This window comes from Sporothrix brasiliensis (assembly GCF_000820605.1).
Source record: "Sporothrix brasiliensis 5110 chromosome Unknown Cont15, whole genome shotgun sequence".
Taxonomy (NCBI): domain Eukaryota; kingdom Fungi; phylum Ascomycota; class Sordariomycetes; order Ophiostomatales; family Ophiostomataceae; genus Sporothrix; species Sporothrix brasiliensis.
Window position 1 is genome coordinate 361,321 of NW_024467134.1, and position 19,656 is coordinate 380,976.

Here is a 19,656-nt window from a genome sequence, read left to right on the forward strand (position 1 = left end):
CTCGTCCCGTCGCTCTCCTTTGTCGCTTCTCCCCCTCTTTCTCTCTCTCTCTCTCACACACACAATGCCCAACACAACATTACGGCGGCAGCCGCAAAAAGGCTTCCGCCAAGGCGGCGGCAAGAAGGCCTACCATGGCGGCAGTGGCACCCGCCCACAACGCACCTTTGCCGCCGGCAGCGGCCGCAACGAAGGCACCTCGGCCGACGAGAAATGGGAACGCACCCGCCTCGCCCACGCCATCGACGAGAAGATGGGCTTCCCGCGCTACGAGGGCGGCCGCAAACGCGAAGGCTGGCTCGTCAACATCGAGCCCACGTCCATCGAGGACGACCGCGTCGAGGGCGGCGGCGGCCGCGCTGCCGTGGACCTCTACTTTATCGACCTGCACCCAGACGGCAACGCGGCCGCAGGGCCCGACGCCGACGCGACCACCTTCAAGGCCACCATCGAGTACGAGCCGTACTTCTTGGTGGCCGTCCGCAAGGGCCACGAGACCGAAGTGGAGGAGTGGTGCAAGCGCGTGCCCGGCGGCGGCGGACTGGTCAAGCGCGTGCGCCGCGTCGACAAGGAGGACCTGCAGATGCCCAACCACCTGCTGGGCTACCGCCGCACGTTCTTGGAGCTGCGCTTCGACAACGTCCAGAACCTCATGGCCGTGCGCCGTGACATTATGCCCATTGCCGAGGCCAACAAGAAGGGCATGAACGCCATGGACACGTACGCCGAAGTGGCCGGGTCGACGTCCATGTTGGGCGGCGGCGGCGGTGACAGTGGCGGTGGTGACGGCGACAGCTACGACTACGGCCACGACCTGTACGATGACGACACGCGCAACGCCCACGCCGACGACCAGGCCCGCCGCACCAACACGTCCGTCGCCGAGGCCAGCGACTACATCGTCGACATCCGCGAGTACGACGTGCCCTACCACGTCCGCGTCCTCATCGACATGGACATCCGTGTCGGCAAGTGGTACGCGGTCGACGTCAGGCACGGCGTCACCACCGTCGCCTGCAATGCCGATCGTCTCGCCATGGCCGACCCGGTCGTCATGGCCTTTGATATCGAGACCACAAAGTCCCCCCTCAAGTTCCCGGACGCCACCATCGACCAGATCATGATGATCTCCTACATGATTGATGGCCAGGGGTTTTTGATTACCAACCGCGACATCGTCTCCGAGGACATTGCCGATTTCGAGTACACGCCGCGGCCCGAGTACCCCGGTCCGTTTATGATTTTCAATGAGCCCGACGAGAAGGCCTTGTTGGAACGCTTCTTCCTGCACGTCAAGGAGGCCCGTCCGACCGTCATCGCCACATACAACGGCGACTTTTTCGATTGGCCGTTTGTCGAGGCCCGCGCCAGCGCCAACGGCATCGACATGTACCACGAGATCGGCTGGCGCCGCGACAGCGAGGAGCAGTACAAGTGCGACTACTCCGTCCACATGGACTGCTTCCACTGGGTCAACCGCGACTCGTACCTGCCGCAGGGCAGTCGTGGCCTCAAGGCCGTCACCGTTGCCAAGCTGGGCTACGACCCAGACGAGCTCGACCCCGAGCTGATGCTGCCCTATGCCCAGGAACGGCCCCAGACGCTGGCCGAGTACTCGGTGTCCGACGCCGTCGCCACCTACTATCTGTACATGAAATACGTCCACCCCTTCATCTTCTCGCTCTGCACCATTCTGCCACTCAGTCCCGACGAGGTCCTGCGGAAAGGCACAGGCACGCTCTGTGAGATGCTGCTCATGGTCCAGGCCTACCAGAAGGAGATTGTGCTGCCCAACAAGCACGTATCGCCCAAGGAATCGTTTTGGGAGGGCCATCTGCTGGACGCCGAGACCTACGTGGGCGGCCACGTCGAGAGCATCGAGGCCGGTGTCTTCCGCGCCGACATCCCCGTCAACTTTGCCGTCGATCCGACCGCCTGCGACGAGCTGATTCGCGATCTGGATGCCGCCCTCGAGTTTAGCATCACTGTCGAGGAGAAGAAGTCCATGGACGACGTCACCAACTACGACGAGGTCAAGGCGCAGATCGTCGCCCAGCTGCAGAACCTCCGAGACACGCCCCACCGCAGCGAGCGGCCCCTCATCTACCACCTGGATGTTGCCTCCATGTACCCCAACATCATGACCACCAACCGTCTGCAGCCCGACTCCATGATCAAGGAGGAGGACTGTGCTACCTGCGACTTCAACCGGCCCGGCAAGACGTGCGACCGCCGCATGCCCTGGTCCTGGCGTGGCGAGTACATCCCCGCGAAGCGCGACGAGTACAACATGATCCGCCACGCCCTCGAGAACGAGCGCTTCCCCGGCAAGGGCCCCTACGCCACTCAAAAGACCCGCTCCTTCCAGGAGCTGTCGGCTGACGAGCAGGCCAGCCTGGTCCGCAAGCGCCTGCAGCTGTACTCCCAGAAAGTCTACCACAAGATCCACGACTCCAAGACCATCACCCGCGAGGCCATCATCTGCCAGCGCGAGAACCCCTTCTACATCAACACCGTGCGCGACTTCCGAGACCGCCGCTACGACTACAAGGGCCGTGCCAAGGTGTGGAAGGGCAAGACCGAGTCGCTCAAGTCGGCCGGCGCTGCCGCCTCGGAAATCGACAGTGCCAAGAAGATGATTGTGCTCTTCGACTCGCTGCAGCTGGCCCACAAGGTGATTCTCAACTCCTTCTATGGCTACGTCATGCGCAAGGGCTCGCGCTGGTACTCCATGGAGATGGCCGGCGTGACCTGTCTGACGGGCGCCCACATTATTCAGATGGCGCGTGAGCTGGTCGAGCGGCTGGGCCGGCCCCTGGAGCTGGACACCGACGGTATCTGGTGCATGCTGCCGGCCACCTTCCCGGAAAACTTTGCCTTCAAGCTCAAGAACGGCAAGAAGATGACCATCTCGTACCCCTGCGTCATGCTCAACCACCTCGTCCACGCCCGCTTCACCAACCACCAGTACCAGACCCTCGTCGACAGCAAAACGTTCCGGTACGAGACCCACAGCGACAACTCCATCTTCTTCGAGGTCGACGGCCCCTACAAAGCCATGGTCCTGCCCACGTCCAAGGAAGAGGACAAGAACCTGAAGAAGCGCTACGCCGTCTTCAACGACGACGGCAGCTTGGCCGAGCTCAAGGGCTTCGAGGTCAAGCGCCGTGGTGAGCTCAAGCTCATCAAGATCTTCCAGCAGCAAATTTTCAAGTTCTTCCTCGACGGCTCCACGCTGGCCGAGTGCTACGCCTCCGTCGCCAAGGTCGCCAACCGCTGGCTCGATGTGCTGCACAGCAAGGGCGCCACACTCGCCGACGAGGAGCTCATGGAGCTGATTTCCGAGAATCGCAGCATGAGCAAGACGCTCGAGGAGTACGGCAGCCAAAAGTCCACGTCCATCACCACGGCCCGCCGTCTCGCCGATTTCTTGGGCGAAGGCATGGTCAAGGACAAGGGCCTCAACTGCAAGTTTATCATCTGCGCCCGCCCCCGCAACGCCCCCGTCACGGAACGCGCCGTCCCCGTCGCCATCTTCTCGGCCGACGAGCCCACCAAGCGCATGTACCTCAAAAAGTGGCTGAAGGAAGAGCCCCAGGACACGGACCCCCGCGCCCTGCTCGACTGGGACTACTACCTGGAGCGTCTGGGCTCGGTCATCCAGAAGCTCATCACCATCCCCGCCGCCCTGCAAAAGATCCGCAACCCCGTCCCGCGCGTCGCACACCCGGACTGGCTGCAGCGCCGTATCAACATCAAGGACGACAAGATGAAGCAGAAGAAGCTCACCGACCTGTTTGGCAAACAAACCGGCCCGCTCGAGGACATTACCAACTTGAGCAGCAACTCGCGTCTCGCGGGTAGCGCCGGAGGAGGCGCCGCCGCGGACATGGAGGACTTTGGGTCGCTCTCGGCGAGCCAGAAACTGATCAAGCCGACGACCACGGCCGGTGCAGTGGCCGAGATGCTGACGATTGAGGAAGAGGAGACCGCAGCAGCCAAGAACCCCGCATCGTCGCCGACGGCCGCCCAAAAGCGCAAGTCGCCCCCGGAGACCGACGACGCCGCGTCGCTCGACCCATTTTCCACGCTCCCCAAGGTGGCACCGTCTGCCAGCGAAGACTACATTGCCTTCCTTGAGTACCAGAAGAAGAAGTGGGCCATCCAGAAGCAGGCCCGGATCCGCCGGCGTCACTTGTTTGGCGACCGTGCTGGTGGCGGCGGCGGCGGCGGCGGCGGCGGCGTTATGCAGCAAAAGGCCAACAGCATCCAGCAGTCGTTCCAGCAGCGCGCCGAGATCACGTTCCGCAACACCTGGCAGCTGCTGCAGCTCAAGACAACCGACAGCCCCGGCATCGTGGCAGCCTACGTGCTCATTGACGCGCGCATCCACCACGTCAAGATCAAGGTGGACCGCCAGGTCTTCCTCAACCTCAAGAGCAAGGACCTGCCCGACATTGAAATCCCCGGCTGCGAGGTCGAGCAGGTTAGCCACACCCTGCCCAACGGCCACTCGTCCGTCTACCTCTTCAAGCTCACGGTGTCCGAAGACGTCTACTTTGCCGAAGCCGAAAAGTTTGCGCTGCTCTTCAACCACCCCAGCGTCGAGGGCGTCTACGAGCGCCAGCTGCCCCTCAACGTCCGCGCCCTCCTGCAGCTCGGCAACCGCTGCACCATCGACCAGTCGCAACAGGGCGTGCTCGGCAAAGGCCTGGACCAAGGCTTCGACCTGACGGGCCTGATCCGTCCGCCCAAGACGCTGCGGCCGTACCTCGACCCCTCGGCCATGGCCTACATCCACCTGTCGCACATTAGCTCTGGCGAGCGCCAAATCTTTGGTCTCTTTTCGACCACCAACAGTCAGGCCCATGTCGTCGTCCTGCACAAGAACCGCGATAGCGTCCAGGACATGCCCAACGTCGGCAAGCTGTACGGCGACATGCTGGCCCGCCGCCGCGACGCCGAGGCCGAGGCCCAGGCGGGCGCCACTCCTGCAGCGCTGGCGGCCCTGTCTTCGGAAGCCGAGAAGGAGGCCGCTCGACAGGCGGCCGCGGCAGCCGCCACGTGGCGCGAGTGCTTCCCGTACCAGGATGCGCTCACTGTCAAGGTCACGCAGGTCACGACGCGCCGCAAAGCCTTTTTGGAGATTGGTGACGTTGTCAAGAAAATGCGCAAGGAGGAGATTGGCCGCCCGCAGATCCTCGTCGTCCAGTCGTCCCAGCGCAACATGCTCGTCCACGACATCCCCGTGCTGGGCGAGTTCCCTGTGCTGCCGCTCAAGTACGACCCGCTCGACAGCTCGCTGCCGCCTCTGGGCTGGCAGTCGGTGGTCGCCCGCCGCCTCGTCAGCCACTACCTGGCCCTCGGCGCATGGGTGCTCCATCTGGTCGGCCTTGCCCGCTACGGCGACGTCCCCGTCTGCAACCTGGAGCGCGACGACCCGCGATTCCTCATTGATGTGGCCTATGCGCGCCGCCTGCAAAACAACAATGTCGTGCTCTGGTGGTCCGGCAGCCCGCGGCCCGACCACGCAGGCTACGAAAAGGACGACGTAGCCGGTCCGCTCGAGACGGTGTCGCTGCCCAAGATTAACAACCCCGGCACGTTTGCGTCCGTCTGCGTCGACATTGACGTGCGCAATCTGGCCATCAACACGATCCTGACGTCGTCGCTCATCAACGAGCTCGAAGGTGCCGACGCCGCCGTGTCCTTTAACCCGGCCGCGGACGCAGGCGGGGCGTTTGGTGACGATGCCGACGGTGGCGCGTCGACGCTCTATGCGGAGAATGCCTTTTCCAATGCCAGCATCCTCGTCCTGCGCGAGATGGTCAAGGGCTGGTGGGCCGAGGCCTGCCGGGGCAACGCCATGGCGGACCTGGTGGTGAACAACCTCGTGCGCTGGGTCGAGAACCCCGACTCGTTCCTGTACGACCGCGCGCTGCACTACTACGTGCAGATGATGTCGCGCAAGGCCTTCCAGCAGCTCATGGCCGACTTCCGCCGCGTCGGCTCGCAGGTGATTTTTGCCAGCGCCAACCGGCTGCTGCTGCAGACGACCAAGGCCGAGGTCACCAATGCCTATGCATACAGCCAGTACATTATCAAGAGCATCAAGAGCCGGCCGCTGTTTAGCTTCATCGAGATGGACATCAAGGAGTACTGGGACTACCTCGTCTGGTACGACGAGTACAACTACGGCGGCAAAGCCTGCCAGACCATTGGCGGCGGCAGCCTCGGCGAGCTCGTGACGCTGCCGGACGGCACGCGGGTCGAGGCCGAGCAGCCGCTCGAGACGATTATGCACTGGCAGATGAAGACGTTTTTGCCGGTGCGCCTGCAGTCCGTCTTCTCGGACTGGGTCGTCGAGTTTGTTCAGCTGATGCACGCGCTCAAGCGGCCCGCCGCAGCGGCCAACGGGCAGCACGGGCGGCACGGCAGCCAACCGCGGCTAACCCAACTTCCGCCCGCCGTCTTGCACGGTGGAAGCGGCGACATGGCGGATGGCAGTGTCGGCAAGGCGCTGCTGGGGGCGTCGTTTGAGCGGCCCCTCAAAAAGGAGATTGCCGGCTTGATTTCCACACGCAACCGGGAGATGCTGCACCCCGAGCTGGCCTCGGACTACGACTACCCCGTGCTGCCCGGGTCGCTGGTGATGCCTGCCCACAGGGACACTCGGTCGTCGTCGTCGTCAAAGAAAGTCGTCGCGGCCGTTGCATCGCGCGACCCCATCCTCGAGCTCGTCAAGTCGCTCATGCAGGTCCTGTCGCTGGACAAGAACATTACCATGGAGGCCCGCCTGCTGCGCAAAGAGCTCCTGGCGCTGTTTGACGTGCGCGAGTTCAGCCGCGACGCCGCCTTCCAGAACCCGTCGGAGAGCCTCAAGCTGGCCCAGGTCAGCTGCGACAACTGCACCACAGCGCGCGACCTGGACCTCTGCCGGGACGAGGATCTGCTGCCCGATCCGCAGGGCGGCGGGGTCCCCAAACCCTGGACCTGCACGTTCTGCCAGGCCGAGTACGACCGCATCGCGCTCGAAGAACGGCTCGTGGCCGCTGTCGAGGCCGAGGCGCTGGCGTGGTCCGTCCAGGACCTCAAGTGCGGGCGGTGCGGCGCGCTGCGCGTCAACGACTTTATGGACCACTGCACGTGTTCGGGCGAGTGGGGGCCGACGGTGCGGCGCGACGAGGTGGTGCGGCGGCTGCGGGTATACAGCAATGTGGCGACGTTTTACGGCCTGCGGATGCTGAGCGATGTCGTGAAGGAGGTCATGGGTGGGCTGTAAAGCCTAGGTGTGAGGTGTACAAGCAGGTACAATCATAATGAATGTGTACAGGAGATGGACGGAAAGGCAGGACTGCATATGGGTAACGGTTTGCGCACATTTTGGATGATTTATTGTATTTGTCGTCGTGTTGTTTCATTGGCATGGCGTTTTTGTTTGATATGGAAAAGGCGACCTCGTCTCGGAATAATGAGTTTCGCACTGCATGAGTACACAGCATGAAGCATAATAGATGAATAACATAAACACCAGGAGCGTTAAAGAAAAAAAAAAAAAAAAAAAAAAAACAAATTCAACCTGGCTTGTGACGATACGTAAAACGCAGAAACAAATGTCGGGCATCTTGTCGTGAAAATGCAAAAAGAAATTGGCAATTTGCCCGCACCTGGGATCGAACCAAGGACCTCAGCATTACGAGTGCTGCGCTCTACCACTGAGCTATACGGGCTTTCGATGTTCCGGATCGGTACAACGTAAGCCGCCTGAGCTGCTGATGAAAATTGTTGGTCCTATTAGAGCTTATACAGGTGGTGGCGCTGGCGAGTTGTGGAGCCGGAAAAAATCGAATTCTGACTCTGATACAACATACCGGACGCCTGTGTTGACAATTCTGCAGTAGTGAGAGAAACAGGAATTCGGCACCAGTGCTTTCCAAGACTGCAAATCGATCAGCCTACCGGGAGAGAATCGATTCCAGACGAAGGCAGGTGGCAGTGCGCACGCGATTGTAGCCACAGGTCCTTTACCTTTAGTCGTAGTTCTGTCCAAGTCAGTTACCGTGACCGTTTCGACTTGCCGTTTTTGCTTCTTTGTTTGGGCGCTGTGACGACCTGCTCTCTATTAAATTTGCATGGGAAAGAAAGACCAGAAGACCAAAAGAATGACCTTACGTATACTCGTTCTTGCCCATTCACCGGGGTGTTGCCAGGTCGCAGTTTTCCTTTACAAATTTAGTCCACAAGAGAAGGCTCGATCACACAACAGAAAACATTGTTGGAAAAAATGCGAAGCGCAGCTAGACACTTAAAGGCCAAGATAACTTAGCCGAAAAGGTGCACAGACCACAAAAAATGGTGTCTTATATACTACACTGGTTGAAACATTGCAAAAGTACACACCAATAAGGTCCAGTGGCCAAATGGCAAGGCGCTTGGCTACGAACCAAGAGATTGCAGGTTCGATCCCTGCCTGGATCGGTTTTTTGGGCGTTTTAAGTCGTGCCATTTCTTACTTTTTTTTTTTTTTTTTTTTTTTTTTTCTTCTTTTTTTTCTTCTTTCTTCTTTTCTTCCTGTATTTCTCTATGACATTGTTTTTGTCTCTCCTTCACTCTCACACATTTTAACATAAAACTTTATATGGCTTTCCCTAGGCTACGTAATTGTTGATATAAACGCTCCTTCTGTTTGCGTTGTTTCCTTTCATTCTCAGCTTTCCTTTTTATTCTTTCCTAAATCGTCCATAGCAACAAGTTGAGTTGTGCAAGTGTATCGTGCCTTCCGTGTTTTATCCTGGCCACAGGTTGTTTACCCCCTTTTATTTCTCTCGCTCTTCGCCCTTCTCATATCTCGTTTTTCCCCCTACCATGATTTCTCAGAGAAATATTGGATAACGCTTATTGGTGCCGTTCGACTATTGACATCGATTCACTACGTGAACATCAGTATTCTCCTACTCTACACGTCTCTCTGCCACCCCGAACGTGATTCCCCTCCTCGATTCCCCTCCTCGATTCCCCTCCTCGACGCAATAATGGCATCTCTAGACACGTTGCCACCTGAGTTGGTGATGATGATCTGCGAGTTGGTCGCCGATTGGGACCGGGCCAACAGAACCGAGCGTCCCGACCTTCCACGCAGCACGCGAAGCTCTCTCCATCCCCTCGCTGCTCTTTCTGTCGTCTCGCGACAGTTCCAGCACTGCGTAGAGCCGATCTTGTACAAAGTCATGTACATTTCGGACCAGGACATTCCTGAGTTTGCCAACGTGGCTCGCGGATCCAACGGCTTGCGCTTCGGCTACATTAAACACCTCCGTCTCACTGTGCTGCTCCCCCCATACACCTGTGAAACATGTGAACAACACGAAACATTGGAGACAATGGAGCAAAATGACCGCATTTTTACGCGCGGGGTGTACGACTTGCTCCGGGTCCTGGCCACCTTTGAAACTAGTGCCGTTGGCGTTGAAAGTGACACCGACAACAACAAGGACGCAGAGCTGGGCCTTACCTTGGAGCTGAGTGCAGCATCTCCAAGCGACAACCAGCATCAGTTCAACATTTACCGGTGTGACCCGAGCTATCCATTCCAAACAAAAGAAGACTTGGACCCGCAATACTGGGCGCACGCGCTTCATCGACACCGCAAGCTTCCTATTCTCAATTACCATGCACGCGAGGCCGCGATCACGCTTCCCCCCTTATCCAACCGGGTTTTGGGCAGGACCAGCCCACTGGGTTTTGATTTCGGCGGGCTGGGCGGGCGCCCAAAGCTGCCAAACATTTCCAATGTGAAAACCCTCATCACGCGTCGTCAACCGCTCCGGCAGATCAGTCCGGCGTGTATAAGCTCCTTGCTCCGGGAGGAACTCAGCAACGTCTGCCGCGTTCGGCTGGAGCCGCACTTTTGCGATCCGGGCTTTGTTGGCACGGGGGGCACAAAACGAGAGCAATGGCAGACATTCGGAGACGACGTCCTCCACATCCTCCATGAGCTAAAGGGCCTTCAACTGAAGACGCTCAACACGTTGTCTGTCTTTCTGAGCCATACACCCCCCGGCGCTCCTGTGCCGGAGTCAGTCAATATCGATTTTTTACACACTGCGACGGGATACAAGTTCGCGCTGGCGTATACCCCCGACGATCCAGCGGTCAAAGACATGAGCCAATTCTTCTTCAGGGCCAGCCGCCACTTGGAGCATGTGTCGGCCGCGTTCGTGGCCGATGCTTGGCATTTTTTTAAAATCCGTCTCCCCAAAGACGACAGCGATGGGCCTGGATCAGATCCGACTGAATCAGGCGGTCCGAGCAGCCCAGGCGCAGGCCCAGGCCAACGCTGCTGGCCTCGTCTCAAGACACTGGCCTTGACAACGTCCCTCCTGCGACCCAAACACACGCGCGCCTAGCAAGAGCGCCGTCGATACCAGAGTCCGAGGTCATTGGATTCTGTCATTAATATGAGCCCCTATATGACAATTCACCCCAATCATCCCCAGTTCGACCAAATGTATCCTTTGCAGTTCAGTCCTCACGCCGCAGGCCATGAGACACCGGGGGATGACGGTGATGAAGAAGAGGTGGAGTATCTGCCGACACCGCCATTGGCCCCAGAGACCGTGGAAGAACGAGACGCCCGAGAAGCCACCTGCCTGCGCGATTCGCAGGACCTTGTCGTCCTCGCCGGCAGGGCCGCCTACCAGATGCCCAATCTGGAGACCATGGAGATCTGGCAGACGTGCACAGAGCATGCGAGCATCTTCCGATACGAGGCGCATCCCAGCCCAACTGTGACGTTTTTGGGCCACGTCAATATGAGGGATATGTGGACACGGAGAGCCCAGGCCGCCTGGAAAAAGGTGGCAGAGGCAGGCAAAAGCAATGTGAAGTCGCTGGCCGTCCGGTTTGAGCAGCTACCTGGGCTGTCGCGGAATCTCCGCGGCAGTTTCTGCATCTACAGCACCATCGACAGCCTCAAGTTGCGCGACCTCGTCATCGACCCGGTATCCCAGTATGCCGCCCGATGGGAAGAGTGCCCGGTGGACAGGAGCGTCACGCGCATGATGCTCGGGTACACATGAATATCCCGGATGCAGCCACTGCGTTGAGACGACTGCAAAGAGAGTCGAGAAAGATGAAGGGGAATCGTTCTTATGCAAAGGATACAAATACAATAATATGTTGTATCGCCATTGTGAACCTCTGATGAATTCAGGGGTTGACGCCGGTTTAAACCGATTACTCAGCCTTCCTGTTGAGCCCCGTGCACACGTGACCATAATGGTAATCTACAATCACGAACTGTGCGGGGCTGCTTAGGCGGCGCCAGTGGTTGCTAATCGTAGTATAGAGGGGCGCGAAATAGGGGGGCCAGCGCAAAGCGTGCCTGTGGCTGCTGTAGTTGGTTCGACCCTGCCTGCCTAGACCGCCTAGGCGGCAGCATTGTGGGTGGAATTTTAGGTGGGATGGCAATTTTTGGGATTTTTCGAATGGGAGCTTCTCGAAATCTTCGGAAGCTTTGGGGCTCGAGAGAGAGACAGAGACAGACAAGCAACAAGCACCAACGGCCGTCCAACGCCCCGCGAACAACCCCCTTTACAAATTGCACTGCACGATAGGATCACGACGCTCGCCGCCGAACCAGCAGCATCCACGCGAAGACGCGAAACAGCAGGTCGAATTCGGAATTCGGACGAGACGACGGCATACGGAGTCCTAACGCCGCAGCTTGCCTTGTTGAGCTTTCGAAGCAGTCCTTTCGAAGCAGTCCAGCCATTCTGCAAGGCATTGCGACCGCAGTTTGCCTTTTCCGCTTCTCCGTCTGTTCTTTTTACTAGCCGCACTCTCTTTCGTCACTCTCTTTCGTCTCAACAGCCGTCTTTCCTTCGTTACCCGTTGCGTCTTTTGCCTCTGCAACGATGTCGTTCGGAGGGCAAACACCCACGATCATTGTCCTCAAAGAGGGTAAGCTGCCCCCTGGAGGCCCTTGCGCGGCGTCTTTTGTCTTGCTTTGGCCCATCGCTGACTGACTTCCTCCCCCCTCCCTTTTTGTAGGCACCGATACCTCCCAGGGCAAGGGCCAGATCGTGTCCAACATCAACGCCTGTCTCGCCGTCCAGGCCACCATCAAGTCCACCCTCGGCCCCTATGGCGGCGACCTGCTCATGGTCGACGCCAACGGCCGCCAGACCATTACCAACGACGGCGCCACCGTCATGAAGCTGCTCGACATTGTCCACCCGGCCGCGCGCATTCTGGTGGACATTGCCCGGTCACAAGACGCCGAGGTCGGCGACGGCACGACGTCCGTGGTCGTGCTGGCCGGCGAGATCCTCAAGGAGGTCAAGGAGCACGTCGAGCAGGGCGTCAGCTCGCAGGTCATCATCAAGGGCCTGCGGAGGGCCTGCACCATGGCCGTCAACAAGATCAAGGAGATTGCCGTCAACACCGACGAGGCCAACCGCCGCGAGACTCTGAGCAAGCTGGCCGCGACCGCCATGACGAGCAAGCTCATTAAGCGCAACACTGAGTTTTTCACCAAGAGTGCGTCTGCCACAGCCCCTTTCTCCCGTCTTTTCTTTTTTTTTTTTTTTTTTTTTTTTTTATTACACCGGTACTAACACCCCCTCCTCCAGTGGTCGTTGACGCCGTGCTGTCCCTCGACCAGGACGATCTCGACGAAAAGTTAATAGGCATCAAGAAGATCCCCGGCGGCTCGCTGACCGACTCGCTCTTTGTCGACGGTGTCGCCTTCAAGAAGACCTTTAGCTATGCCGGCTTCGAGCAGCAGCCCAAGTCCTTTGTCAAGCCCAAGATTGTCTGCCTGAACGTCGAGCTCGAGCTCAAGGCCGAAAAGGACAACGCCGAGGTCCGCGTTGAGCAGGTCTCCGAGTACCAGGCCATTGTCGACGCCGAGTGGCAAATCATCTACCGCAAGCTCGAGGCCGTCTACCAGACCGGCGCCAAGGTCGTCCTCTCCAAGCTGCCCATTGGCGACCTCGCCACCCAGTACTTTGCCGACCGCGACGTCTTTTGCGCCGGCCGCGTCGCCGCCGACGACATGGAGCGCGTCGTGCAGGCCACCGGCGCCACCGTCCAGTCCACCTGCTCCGACATCCTGCCCGAGCACCTCGGCACCTGCGGCGTCTTTGAGGAGCGCCAGATTGGCGGCGAGCGCTTCAACCTGTTTGCCGACTGCCCCGAGGCCCGCACCTGCACCCTGGTCCTGCGCGGCGGCGCCGAGCAGTTCATCGCCGAGGTCGAGCGCTCCCTGCACGACGCCATCATGATTGTCAAGCGCGCCATTCGCAACCGCAGCATCGTCGGCGGCGGCGGCGCCTGCGAGATGGAGGTCTCGGCCTACCTGCACCAGTTCGCCGACAAGAACGTGCCCCACAAGCAGCAGGCCATCATCAAGAGCTTCGCCAAGGCCATGGAGGTCATCCCTCGCCAGCTCTGCGACAATGCCGGCTTCGACGCCACCGACATCCTCAACACCCTGCGCGTCGAGCACCGCCACCGCGGCCACACCTGGGCCGGCGTCGATTTCGTCCACGAGGGCGTCGCCGACATGATGGAGCGCTTTGTCTGGGAGCCCGCCCTCGTCAAGATCAACGCCCTGCAGGCCGCCACCGAGGCGAGCTGCCTGATCCTGAGCGTCGACGAGACCATCCGCAACGAGGAGAGCGCCCAGCCACAGGCACCCGGCCGGGCGCTGCCGCCGGGCGCGGCGCAGCGGGCGCTCCGGGGCCGTGGCCGGGGCATGCCGATGCGGTAAATATAATAAGGGGGAGAGGGGCTTGGCTTCGTGACAGAGGAAAAAAAGGGGAAAGAAAAGTAGTTGGCAGAACGTGGCGGGCTATAGAGAGGACTGGAGACTATGTGTAAGAGGAGGATGCGCAAGATCTACGGCTGTATCCGTCATTGATAGAATAAAAAATATGGATGTGGTGTTTATGCGGTCACTCTTTTTTTTTTCTATGCAAGGGGGACACAAAAAATAATCTCTTCAGCAAAAGACAAAAATGGACGGGAGGCAATGTATTGTAGATGTGATACCTACTGTTTTGGGGGGAGGGGAGGTTAGATCGAAACAAAAGTATCAAATGTTCAAAAATGTTCAAAATAGAGTATTTTATGAAGCTCATCCAACATGTAAAAATGTGCAATTGTATCCTAACAGCATAGAGAAAGGACAAAACGTAAATATGTGCTAAGAATCGCAGATCCAAGGAAAAGGAAAAGCTTATGTGTCAAAAACATATAGATATCCAATCAGGGACATGAACACATCATTCGTTGAAGCAAGAAAACAAGGAGGTATGGCACAAGAAAAGCGTGAAAAAAAATCCAAAAGGGTAACAATCTGACATTCATGAATGGAGCAGAGGTGCCAGCCTTTTACAAGAAGAGAAAGAGACGAAGACGGATTCCGAGAGGAAAAAAAATACCAATACCTCACATGTCGCTGCAAATGCCATCCGCTCGCTTGTCTTCTCTTGTTCAACGCTTTATTATTATTTTCCCCCCCTTTGTCAACTATCCCTGTAGACCGCTGAACTGAACGTCCTCGAGCCGATCACCGTCGGGCAGTTTGGGTCCACCACTGTTGGGGTCGACACCAACGCTGTCACCAGCATTTCCACTCGGTCCACCAGCAAGGGCACTAGGGGCATCGTCAAGGTTGCCGTTGCCGTCACCGTCCCGGGCAGCCTCTTCGGCCGACGAAAGCAGGCGGCCAATGTCCATCTTGGAGATGAAGCGGTTGATGCTGGCGTCGCCGGTGCCGTCAGGGCTGGGTTCCGGGTCAGGCTCCAGGTCCATGGCGGGCCGCAGGCTATTGTTGGTGCCGCTGCCACCGTTGTCAATGTTGTTGGCGCTAGCGCTGACATGGCTGCTGCTGTCATCATTGTTGGTAATGTCCGTCAAGAGGATGGCGTTGCTGTGGCTGGCGGAGCTGTTCCGGTGACTCATGGGGTGATGCTGTTGCTGTTGCTGCTGTTGCTGCTGCTGCTGCTGCTGCTGCTGCGAGAGATGTTGCTGGTGGTGCTGCGGGTGGCCGCTGTCGCTAATGTTGACATCGTCCACGACACCGGCAATGTTGTCGACAATGTCGTCGTGGACAATGGACTCGTGATGTGGGCCGCCTCCCAGGTTCATACTGTGATGCATGCTGCTGTCGTCGTTCATGTCGTGATTCATTATGCTGCTCATGTCATCGTGCAAGTGGTGGGCGATGCCGCCGCTGCCACCGTTTCCGTTGTTGTTTCCAGTGTTCCCAGTGTTCCCACCACCAGTGATGTTACCACTATGACTTGGGTTGCCATGCCCATCAACACCACCAAGACCACCACTGATACTGTTGCTGTGACTGCGCAGGCTTCCCAGGTGACCCTGGGCGTGGGCACCCATGCTGCTGTTGAGGTCGAGGTTCGCATCGTCGTCATCCTCGTCTTGTGGCTCAATCAGCATGTCCAGGTCGCGGTAGACGGCGGCCTCGCGTTCGCGCTCGGCCTCGTCGTCGTCAACACCGACACCTACAATGCCACGCGCATCGTGCACGCCGCCGCCGCCACCAGCCAGATGGCCATGGTGCTGCTGCTGCGGCTGTTGCTGTTGCTGTTGCTGTTGTTGTTGTTGTTGCGGCTGCTGCTGTTGCGACTGCTGTACATGGCTAAGCGGGTTGGCGTGAGAGTGGGCATGCGCGTGAGCGTTGTGGTCGGTGACCTGGCCGCCATGCGCCTGGTGGTGTATAGCGATACCACCACTACCAGGGCCGCCACTGCCACCACCAACGCCCGGACCACCAGCACCGCCGGGCCCGATACCTGAGCTGTCGCTACCAACGATGTCATCGTCATCGGGCGCATTTAGCAACGACGTAAAGGCGTCAGTCGTGTGATGGTGCTGGTGGCTGAGTTGATGGTGTGCGCTCTGGCCGTCCGTGTCATGGAACGAAGCAAACGGATCGTTGTGAACGATGCCTGCATGATGGTGCGGGCTCTGGTGCTGGCTACCCAGCGCCGCATGGCCGGACTGCTGGTTCAGCTGATGGTGGGAATGGTGGCCCGTGGCCCCGGCTCCACCGCCGGTACCGCCGACACCACTCATACCCGGATGTACAGACTGGCCGTGGCTGTGATGCGCATACTGGGTGTGGTGTTGGCCGAGCTGGTGGGGTTGACCTGGTGGTGATGGCTGGCTGATGATTTTAGGGTCGATGGGCTGGAAGGCGGAAGAGTGCGGGTTGGGAAGTGGTATCATAGAGTCGAGGGCGTGGTGGGAAGGGTGCTGTACCGGGTGGAGGCCGCCGCGCGGCTGGTCCTGCAGCATTGGGTTGTGGCCAGGCAGGGCCGCATGGGGCGGTATTGGAGATTCGGTGGGCGCGCGCAGAATCTGGCCAATGGACATGGCAGACACAGGACCCCGGATACCCTTGTAGCTGTCCGGGGTGACGGTGAAGGCAGGATGTGGTGGGGGAGGCGGTGGAGGTTGCGGGGAGGACGGGCTGTTGTGCGAGTGGTCGTCGGAGGGCTTACCATCTTGCTCCATGGGCGTGGATGTCGAAGACATGACGTCGACAAGTGAAGAGGGCGAGTGTATTGGCGGGGCGTTAGTTGTCGGCAACGGTGTGGAAGAAGAAGACGACGATGAGTTGTTGATGCCGATATTGTTCATGCTGTTCATGTTCATGCTGTTCATGCTGTTCATGTTGTTCATGCCGGTGCTAGCAATGGAAAGAGATGCGCCGTCGGTGGCCGGAAGAGCGCCAGTACCTTGGGATTTGGACGAGTCTTTGCAGTGGGCGCAATTGCGGATGACGTCCGACACGGTGTCCTTGATGCGCGTCCAGTGGTAGCGCTCGGCAATAGTGGCGGTGGTCTTGTTGATGCCAGCGTGCTGCTGCATGTGGATCTCGCGGGAGATGGCGAACTGGCGTTCCGGGTTCGAGACCACCTCCTTGTCCTTGAGCATGAGGACGTCCCCGTCAAGCAGCTTGTAGGTGGTGGCGGCACTACGGAGTCTGCTTTTTTCGGCGCGGTCAGCCCCGTTGGGATATTCGCCGTACTTGAGGTAGTATTTGATCTTGTCGAAGCGGTCATCACTCACGAGATCGTCGTTCTCGCCGCCCTGTACCAGATCGCGACCGTAGATGATGGCATCGACCAGACGGCCCGGATAGCTCTTGAGATTGCCGCAGCCCTTAACACGGCCAATGCGCTTGAAGCCCAGGGCGTCCCAAATCTTGCACGACGCCACGTTGGTTTCGTAGACAAGGTTGAAGACGGAGTAGGTGTAGCCCAGCTTGGGCGCCCAGTCCAGGTACGTCTCGCCCATGAGGCGACCGACACCGCGGTTGCGCGAGGCGTCTGTCACCAGGAAACCGGCATTGCAGACGTGGCTGGAGCGGCCCGGGTAGTTGGGCTTGATGTAGAAGCTGCCGAGGCACTCCTTGCTCCAGTCACGGCCCTCGACGACCTCCTCGGCGTGCTCGATGCGGCCGAGCAGCATAATGGCGCCAAAGTTCTGGAACCAGTAGTTGGCAAATTTCTCGAAAGGCATCGGGTCGATCATTGGATAGGTGTCGCCGCCTTCGATTTCCTTGCGGAACTGGTCGCTCAGGTACAGCAGCAACGACGGGGGCACGTGCGTGCGCGACGCAAAGGGGATGATGGTGGCGACCGTCTGGCGATCGCGCAGGGTGACCTGGCGCGGGGCGACGTTGGGCGGCAGCACGGGGTTCGCAGGGTCAGGATACGGGGCGACGCCGGAGACGCGGTAGATGGTGGGCGCCTCCGGATCGTCCATGATGGCAGGCATGGTGGACGAAGGGTCGCCCGGAAGTCCCGGTAGGTGGAGGTTAGACCGTGCGAGCTGTGTCGGAGACAAGAAGATGGGTGTGGAGGCTGCTGCAGTCCGGGCGAGAGGTCAGGGTGTGATAGGCCGGTGCAGGTGCCGGTTTTGTAGGTGAGGGGCCACAGACGTGGCTGTGATGGTGAAGACAAGTTCGTCGGCGTCGGTTTATCGTCGAGAGGAGAACTTTCTACGTGTGAAAAGCGATCACGTGATCAGGTACGCCGCCTCTTGTTCTCTTACTCGCCCGTATTTTTGAGCTGGGCAGTAACATCAAGATGGGGCTGCAAGTCTAGGTTAGCCAACACTGTTTACAGCGAGGTAAGAATTGAGTTTCTGTTTGGCCCTCAACAAAGAAGTTGAGAAGCAGCCCTGAGGGGGATGCCGACTGGAGAGAATGGTGAGGTGTGGAAGCAAACAAGCTCGGCTAGCAGGGAATCGGCGGGCTGCGGCACAGATCTGCAGCAGGCAGCTTTCTAACAGAAATAGTGGGCATCGACTGGCGTGTTGAGTGCTGCGTTGCGCTGTGTAGTGTGCAGTCTGGCCGCCAACAGAAACCAAAATAGGTCCTATTAACAGGCAGACCGACGTCCAACAGGTCGGGAGGGCCTGGCCGAATGGGGTAGTGGGAGCAGCTGACACAAAGCTTTGTTTCTTACCTCGGAAAAGGGACCGTTGAAGGATAGAATATGCGCCTCGTATCGTTGTTGGCATGAATGAAGGGCGGCGATGGCGGAAAAGGAGAGAGATGGATGAAAGGGATAGAAAGAGAGGATGGGAGAATCGAAGGAGATGGACGAAAAGAAGGAAGCTCCTCTCCAAGCCCGAAGGTGACGAAAAAGAGGAAGGAGGGCGCGGGCAGTTTAGTGGAAGGAAAGACCGAGAGGTTGGCACACTGTGGGCGCCTGCTGTGAGGCTCAGGAAATGGAAACAACGACTGGCGTAGCGTGCTGGGATTGGATGAGCCTCGCGGTCGTGGAGCTGTCTATCGCTAAATGCTTCGGGGAAGGTGCTGAGGTGCTGTCAGTTACCTCCTGCCACAACACGACAAAGTAATACACGCTTTCCGACAGGGAGGCGGACTGTGCGAGGGAAAGAGCGACAGAGCGGGCGGCGGCAGCCCGGGAAGGCAGGTACGCGGTGCGCTGCGCAGAAGCAAAACAGCGCAGACAGTGCAGGGGTCTTTTTAGGGTCTTGAAGTCCTTGGGCCCCTTCCTGGCCGCCGCTGCTGATTTGTTGGGTCTGGAGGGACGGGTCATTCGAAACAAAAGAAAGCAAAAGGCGCTGAGAAACAGCGCAGTGGGTGGAGCAATGCTACCACAATAAAGGGACGAGTCGAAGAAAAACAGAAGGCAGGGGAAGGCACTCAACTGCCGCTAACTGCGGATATGTCTTGGCTTGTGCTCCTGCCAGGGCAAGATAACGGTCGTACCAACAACTAGGGCAGGCGCGACCTCAAGGTCAATTGCCGGGTGCTACAAACTGTATGCCGAATACTGTAGTACGACGTACTCGCTGGTGCAAAGTAAAGAAAGAAGAGTATGACTCGAAACTTTGAAAGATTTACTTTGAAATCCCGGGACGCGACCGTGTGCCGTGTTGCGGATCCGTGGACCAGCGTTGGCTGGCTCAAACAGTGAGAACGGACGGCCGGCAGAGTAGGAGAAAGTAGACCTAAGAAAGACGAATCATACATAAGAAATATTAACAATACATAATAGAAATAAAAACAAAAACAAACAAATGAAGACTACATGGCCTCTTGACATTATTCATACAGCGGAGGCACGGAACTCCGCTACCACT

The 19,656-nt window shown here is 58.5% G+C and overlaps 5 protein-coding genes and 2 non-coding genes across 7 annotated transcripts; 5 read left to right on the forward strand and 2 right to left on the reverse strand.

Annotated features, from left to right (window-relative positions):
* Positions 1 to 64: 64 nt before the first annotated feature.
* SPBR_05464 (DNA polymerase epsilon subunit 1) lies at positions 65 to 7,282 on the forward strand (the record flags this gene model as incomplete). The annotated part of the gene is made up of 1 exon (XM_040763728.1): positions 65 to 7,282. The coding sequence occupies one exon, from the start codon at positions 65 to 67 to the stop codon at positions 7,280 to 7,282; it is 7,218 nt and encodes a 2,405-aa protein (XP_040621922.1).
* Positions 7,283 to 7,658: 376 nt separating this feature from the next.
* On the reverse strand, positions 7,659 to 7,730 carry SPBR_09482. Its single transcript has one exon. It is a non-coding gene; the product is annotated as a tRNA-Thr (tRNA).
* Positions 7,731 to 8,406: 676 nt separating this feature from the next.
* On the forward strand, positions 8,407 to 8,478 carry SPBR_09471. The gene has a single exon. It is a non-coding gene; the product is annotated as a tRNA-Arg (tRNA).
* A 554-nt stretch (positions 8,479 to 9,032) lies between these two features.
* On the forward strand, positions 9,033 to 10,406 carry SPBR_05932 (uncharacterized protein; the record flags this gene model as incomplete). The annotated part of the gene is made up of 1 exon (XM_040764195.1): positions 9,033 to 10,406. The coding sequence occupies one exon, from the start codon at positions 9,033 to 9,035 to the stop codon at positions 10,404 to 10,406; it is 1,374 nt and encodes a 457-aa protein (XP_040621923.1).
* Positions 10,407 to 10,505: 99 nt separating this feature from the next.
* Positions 10,506 to 11,078, forward strand: SPBR_06222 (uncharacterized protein; the record flags this gene model as incomplete). Its single annotated transcript, XM_040764484.1, has 1 exon — positions 10,506 to 11,078. The coding sequence occupies one exon, from the start codon at positions 10,506 to 10,508 to the stop codon at positions 11,076 to 11,078; it is 573 nt and encodes a 190-aa protein (XP_040621924.1).
* An 837-nt stretch (positions 11,079 to 11,915) lies between these two features.
* Positions 11,916 to 13,774, forward strand: SPBR_05760 (T-complex protein 1 subunit eta; the record flags this gene model as incomplete). Its single annotated transcript, XM_040764023.1, has 3 exons — positions 11,916 to 11,961; positions 12,052 to 12,540; positions 12,633 to 13,774. 3 exons carry the CDS (start codon positions 11,916 to 11,918, stop codon positions 13,772 to 13,774), a joined length of 1,677 nt encoding a protein of 558 aa, XP_040621925.1.
* Positions 13,775 to 14,535: 761 nt separating this feature from the next.
* Positions 14,536 to 17,817, reverse strand: SPBR_05561 (histone acetyltransferase; the record flags this gene model as incomplete). The annotated part of the gene is made up of 1 exon (XM_040763824.1): positions 14,536 to 17,817. The coding sequence occupies one exon, from the start codon at positions 17,815 to 17,817 to the stop codon at positions 14,536 to 14,538; it is 3,282 nt and encodes a 1,093-aa protein (XP_040621926.1).
* Between the last annotated feature and the right edge of the window lie 1,839 nt (positions 17,818 to 19,656).